Here is a 6,135-nt window from a genome sequence, read left to right on the forward strand (position 1 = left end):
ATTTCAGAAAGTGTTCCTTTACAATCAGTGGGGCGACTTGTTACCAGAGAGCGTATCCTGTCACAGGTTCATATTTTTGTGAAATGTCTCCTCTTCCTCTGCTGATTTTACCTGTTTGAATTCAAGTGCTGCGCTCAGAGAAACTGTTTCTGGATAACTCCTTCATGTTAAACTGTCAGCTTAGCATCAAGAGTTGAATTTGTCTTTTAAAGTGAAATACGAAGAGACACATACAGGGACAGAGAGATAACCAGAGATACACACAGGGACAGCGAGCGAGCGAACCAGGGACAGCGAGCGAGCGAACCACAGACAGCGAGCGATAGAACCACAGGGACAGGGAGCGAGCAGGAGAACCAGAGGGACAGGGAGCGAGCGATAGAACCACAGGGACAGGGAGCGAGCAGGAGAACCAGAGGGACAGGGAGCGAGCGGGAGAACCACGGGGACAGGGAGCGAGTGGGAGAACCACAGGGACAGGGAGCGAGCGGGAGAACCACAGGGACAGGGAGCGAGCGAGAGAACCACGGGGACAGGGAGCGAGCGAGAGAACCACGGGGACAGGGAGCGAGCGAGAGAACCACGGGGACAGGGAGCGAGCGAGAGAACCACGGGGACAGGGAGCGAGCGAGAGAACCACGGGGACAGGGAGCGAGCGAGAGAACCACGGGGACAGGGAGCGAGCGAGAGAACCACGGGGACAGGGAGCGAGCGGGAGAACCAGAGGGACAGGGAGCGAGCGGGAGAACCACGGGGACAGGGAGCGAGCGGGAGAACCACAGGGACAGGGAGCGAGCAGGAGAACCAGAGGGACAGGGAGCGAGCGATAGAACCACAGGGACAGGGAGCGAGCAGGAGAACCAGAGGGACAGGGAGCGAGCGGGAGAACCACGGGGACAGGGAGCGAGCGGGAGAACCACGGGGACAGGGAGCGAGCGGGAGAACCACGGGGACAGAGAGCGAGCGAGAGAACCACGGGGACAGGGAGCGAGCGAGAGAACCACGGGAACAGGGAGCGAGCGAGAGAACCACGGGGACAGGGAGCGAGCGAGAGAACCACGGGGACAGGGAGCGAGCGAGAGAACCACGGGGACAGGGAGCGAGCGGGAGAACCACGGGGACAGGGAGCGAGCGGGAGAACCACGGGGACAGGGAGCGAGCGAGAGAACCACGGGGACAGGGAGCGAGCGGGAGAACCACGGGGACAGGGAGCGAGCGGGAGAACCACAGGGACAGGGAGCGAACGGGAGAACCAGAGGGACAGGGAGCGAGCGGGAGAACCAGAGGGACAGGGAGCGAGCGGGAGAACCACGGGGACAGGGAGCGAGCGGGAGAACCACAGGGACAGGGAGCGAGCAGGAGAACCAGAGGGACAGGGAGCGAGCGGGAGAACCACGGGGACAGGGAGCGAGCGGGAGAACCACGGGGACAGGGAGCGAGCGGGAGAACCACGGGGACAGAGAGCGAGCGAGAGAACCACGGGGACAGGGAGCGAGCGGGAGAACCACGGGGACAGGGAGCGAGCGGGAGAACCACGGGGACAGGGAGCGAGCGAGAGAACCACGAGGACAGGGAGTGAGCGAGAGAACCACGGGGACAGGGAGCGAGCGGGAGAACCAGGGGGACAGAGAGCGAGCGAGAGAACCAGGGGGACAGGGAGCGAGCGGGAGAACCACAGGGACAGGGAGCGAGCGAGAGAACCACAGGGACAGGGAGCGAGCGGGAGAACCACAGGGACAGGGAGCGAGCGGGAGAACCAGAGAGAGAGAAAACCACAGACTTACTCGGACACTCAGAGAGAACCACAGACACACACGCGGATGCAGAGAGAGCGAACCACAGACACACATGGGGATGCAGAGAGAGCGAACCTCGGACACACAGAGAGAATATTTTGTATCTGTCTTCACAGTAGAAGACACAAAAATATCCCAGAAATAGTGTGGAGTCAAGGGTCTAATGAGAGTGAGGAACTTAAAGTAATTAATATTAGTAAAGAAAAAGACTGCAGAAATGAATGGGGCTAAAAGCCGAAAAAAAACCTGGACCTGAGGGCTACATTCTAGGGTCCTGAAAGAGGTGGCTGCAGAGATAGTGGGTGCTTTGGATGTGATCTTCCAAAATTCCCTAGATTCTAGAACGGTCCCAGCGGATTGGAAGATAGCAAATGTAACCCCCCCTATTCAAGAAAGGAGGGAGAGGAAATGGGGAACGACAGGCCAGTTAGCCTGACATCAGTTGTTGGGAAAATGCTGGAATCCATCATTAAGGAAGTGGTAACAGGGCATTTAGAAAATTATAATACAGTATGATTAGGCAGAGTCAACATAGCTTTATGAAAGGGAAATTGTGTTTGACAAATCTATTAGAGTTTTTTGAGGATGTAACTAGCAGGGTAGCTGAAGGGAACCAGTGGATGTAGTATATTTGGAGTTTCAAAAGGCATTCGATAAGGTGTCACACTAAAGGTTATTATGCAAGGTAAGGGCTCATGGGGTTGGGGGTAATATATTAGCATGGATAGAGGATTGGTTAAAGGACAGAAAACCGAGAATAGGAATAAACGGGACATTTTCAGGTTCGCAGGCTGTTACTCGTAAGGTGCCGCAAGGATCAGTGCTTGGGCCTCAGCTATTTACAATCTATATTAATGACTTGGATGAAGGGATCGAGAGTAATGTATCCAGGTTTGCCTACGATACAAAGCTAGGTGGTAAAGTAAGCTGTGAGGAGGACACAAAGACTCTGCAAAGGGATATAGACAGGTTAAGTGAGTGGGCAAGATGGTGGCAGATGCGGGTATAAAGTGCAGTAATGTGGGGTTATTCACTTTGGTAGGAAGAATAGAAAAACAGAATATTTTTTAAATGGTGAGAAAGTATTAAATGTTGGTGTTCAGAAGGATTTGGGTGTCCTTGTACACGAAACACAAAGTTAACATGCAGGTACAGCAAGCAATTAGGAAGCAAATGGCATGTTGGCCTTTATTGCAAGAGGGTTGGAATATAAGAGTAAGGGAGTCTTGCTACAATTGTACAGGGCCTTGGTGAGACCACACCTGGAGTACTGTGCACAGTTTTGGTCTCCTTATCTAAGGAAGGATATAGAGGAGGTACAACGAATGTTCAGTAGATTGATTCCTGGGATGAGAGGGCTGTCCTATGAGGGGAGATTGTGTAGAATGGGCCGATACTCTCTGGAGTTCAGAAGAATGAGAGGTGATCTCATTGAAACATATAAAATTCTGAGAAGGATTGACAGGGAAGATGCTGAGAGGCTGTTTCCCCTGGCTGAAGAGTCTAGAACTAGGGGGCATAGTCTCAGGAAAAGGGGTCGGCCATTTAGGATTGAGATGAGGAGAAATTTCTTCACTCGGAGGGTTGTGAATCTTTGGAATTCTCCACCCCAGAGGGCTGTGGATGCTCAATGATTGTGTATATTCTAGGCTGAGATCGATAGATTTTTGGACTCTAATGGAATCAAGGATATGGGAATAGTGCGGGAAAGTGGAGTTGAGATTGAAGATCAGCCATGATCTTATTGACTGGCAGAGCAGGCTCGATATGGCCTACCCCTGCTCCTATTTCTTATGTTCTTAAGTTCTTAGAACCACAGATACACAGGGACAGAGGAAGAACCAGAGACACACACTGGGACAGAGAGAGAGAATCACAGACACACACTGGGACAGAGAGAGAGAATCACAGACACACACTGGGACAGAGAGAGAGAATCACAGACACACACTGGGACAGAGAGAGAGAATCACAGACACACACTGGGACAGAGAGAGAATCACAGACACACACTGGGACAGAGAGAGAGAATCACAGACACACACTGGGACAGAGAGAGAGAATCACAGACACACACTGGCACAGAGAGAGAGAATCACAGACACACACTGGGACAGAGAGAGAGAATCACAGACACACACTGGGACAGAGAGAGAATCACAGACACACACTGGGACAGAGAGAGAGAATCACAGACACACACTGGGACAGAGAGAGAGAATCACAGACACACTGGGACAGAGAGAGAGAATCACAGACACACACTGGGACAGAGAGAGAATCACAGACACACACGAGCAGAAAGTAGTTGGGATATAGACAGGTGAGTGGGGAAGACGGTGGCGGATGGAGTATAATGTGGGGTAATGTGAGGTTATTCACTTTGGTAGGAAGAACAGAAAAACAGAAATTTTTTTAAGTGGCGAGAAAGTATTAAATGTTGGTGTTCAGAGGGACATTTTCAGGTTTGCAGGCTGTTACTCACAGGGTGCTGCAAGGATCAGTGGTGGCGCCTCAGCTATTTACAATCTATAATAATGACTTAGATGCTGTATGGAAGACAGTATGGCTGGTATTCACAGAACCACAGAAACCCCACAGTGCAGATAGAGGCCATTTCGGCCCATCGAGCCTGCACCGACACATATCCCACCCGATCCCCGTAACCCCAACACCGACACATACCCCACCCTATCCCCGTAACCCCACGTATTTAATCCCCCTAACACTAAGGGTCAATTTTTATCATAGCCAATCAACCTAACCCGCACATCTTTGGACTGTGGGAGGAAACCGGAGCACCCGGAGAAAACCCACGCAAACACGGGGAGAATGTGCAAACTCCACACAGACAGTCACCCGATGCCAGATTCGAACCCGGGTCCCTGGCGCTGTGAGGCAACAGTGCTAACCACTATGCCACCGTGCTGCCCGGGACTTATTCACTGAAACCATCTTCTGATCTTCAACATAATTTCATCCACCCAATACTATAATTCCCACATGCAAAAATTAAACCCAAATTAATTTCTAATAAGGATTATGAAGCACTGTATGAGTGAGGTAGGTTTAGGAACTTCAAAGTGCATCCTAGATATAAAACATCCCAACATCTGCCCAGTAGATTGAGTGATATTGCACTATCCTCAAGCCAACAATTGCGACTGAATGAGAGTTTAATTGTTAGCTAAATCGACTGGGGGGAATCACAAGATTTGATATTTAATGGTTTACACCATTTCCCTAGACTGCTGGTACCCTTTTCCCTCATGCCCAAGAGTGGATAAGAAAACAACAAGTGGGGGTGAGACAAGTGGCAAAAGAAATCAGATAAAAGCAATGGCCTTTAGAGGCCACTGTGCATTTCATATTTAGTTTATTTCGTTTTGACACTGGGTAAATGTATGACAATTTAATGGGTGTAACAGTGGCAGCCTCGTAGCTAGCTTGGCTGTGTTGACATTGATGAGCACAAAATTCCAAGCCAAAGTACATAACATTTTGTAGATGATAGGAGCGGGTAACTGACGATGGGCGACTGACGCCGGGAGCTGGCGACTGACATGAGGGGACGACTGACCAACATGTGGCTGCGCGTTGAAGGCTGCAGTAGAAATTAAGATGGTAATTTTCTTTGTGTTCTGTTTTTTTTCAGTATCTCCAATTTGGGAATGTTTGGAATCAGCGGTTTCAGTGCTGTGATTAACCCCCCTCAGGCTTGTATCCTGGCCATCGGGCAGTCACGCCATGATCTGACTGTTTCTGAAGATGACAGAGGGAACCCCAGCCTCTGCAAGAAGGACATGATGATGGTCACTTTGTCCAGTGATGGCCGTGTGGTGGACGATGAACTTGCATCTCAGTTTTTGGAGAACTTCAGGCTCAACCTGGAGGACCCAAAACGATTAGCTTTGTTCTAGGCTGCCGTATCTGAGCTTCACTTTACAAGGGATTTGGGATGAAACGTGGAAGGTATCACAGAATATACCTGCGATGCACAGAGAGTTTATTTTATTGTTGGTGCTGTGACGGTACAGGGGAATGTCTACCCTGCCTTGACCGCTACCTGTATGTAAAGCCAAATAAAACGTCTGCTTGTTATTTATTTCATTGGGTAGCCATCTTCATCTCTTCATTATCAGTACTGCTTGACTTCAGGCATCTTATCTTCCTTCTGCTTGGGGGAAGAAGTGAGAGGCTAGCAGGCCAGTGAGCCCCAGACTCCTCCAGTTCAGCAGTGTCTGGAATGCACAGCTGGAAGAGGATCAGAGCATTGGACTTCCCCCGCACCCCCTGCAATGTGTCTCTCTCTGGAGTAAGATGTCCTGTTGAAAGGGCA

At 50.6% G+C, this 6,135-nt stretch overlaps 1 protein-coding gene across 1 annotated transcript in view; it reads left to right on the forward strand.

Moving 5' to 3' along the window:
* Positions 1-5,906, forward strand: part of pdhx (pyruvate dehydrogenase complex component X) — a 266,635-nt gene extending 260,729 nt beyond the window's left edge. Inside the window, exon 11 of the mRNA XM_086007530.1 lies at positions 5,452-5,906. Within this exon, the coding sequence (XP_085863656.1) occupies positions 5,452-5,716 (265 nt within the window). The 3' untranslated portion in view covers positions 5,717-5,906. The remainder of the gene's footprint in view (positions 1-5,451) is intronic.
* Positions 5,907-6,135: the final 229 nt, after the last annotated feature.

Source organism: Somniosus microcephalus, chromosome 15 (assembly GCF_052327205.1).
Source record: "Somniosus microcephalus isolate GS21.2 chromosome 15, FLI_Smic_1.0, whole genome shotgun sequence".
NCBI classification, from domain to species: domain Eukaryota; kingdom Metazoa; phylum Chordata; class Chondrichthyes; order Squaliformes; family Somniosidae; genus Somniosus; species Somniosus microcephalus.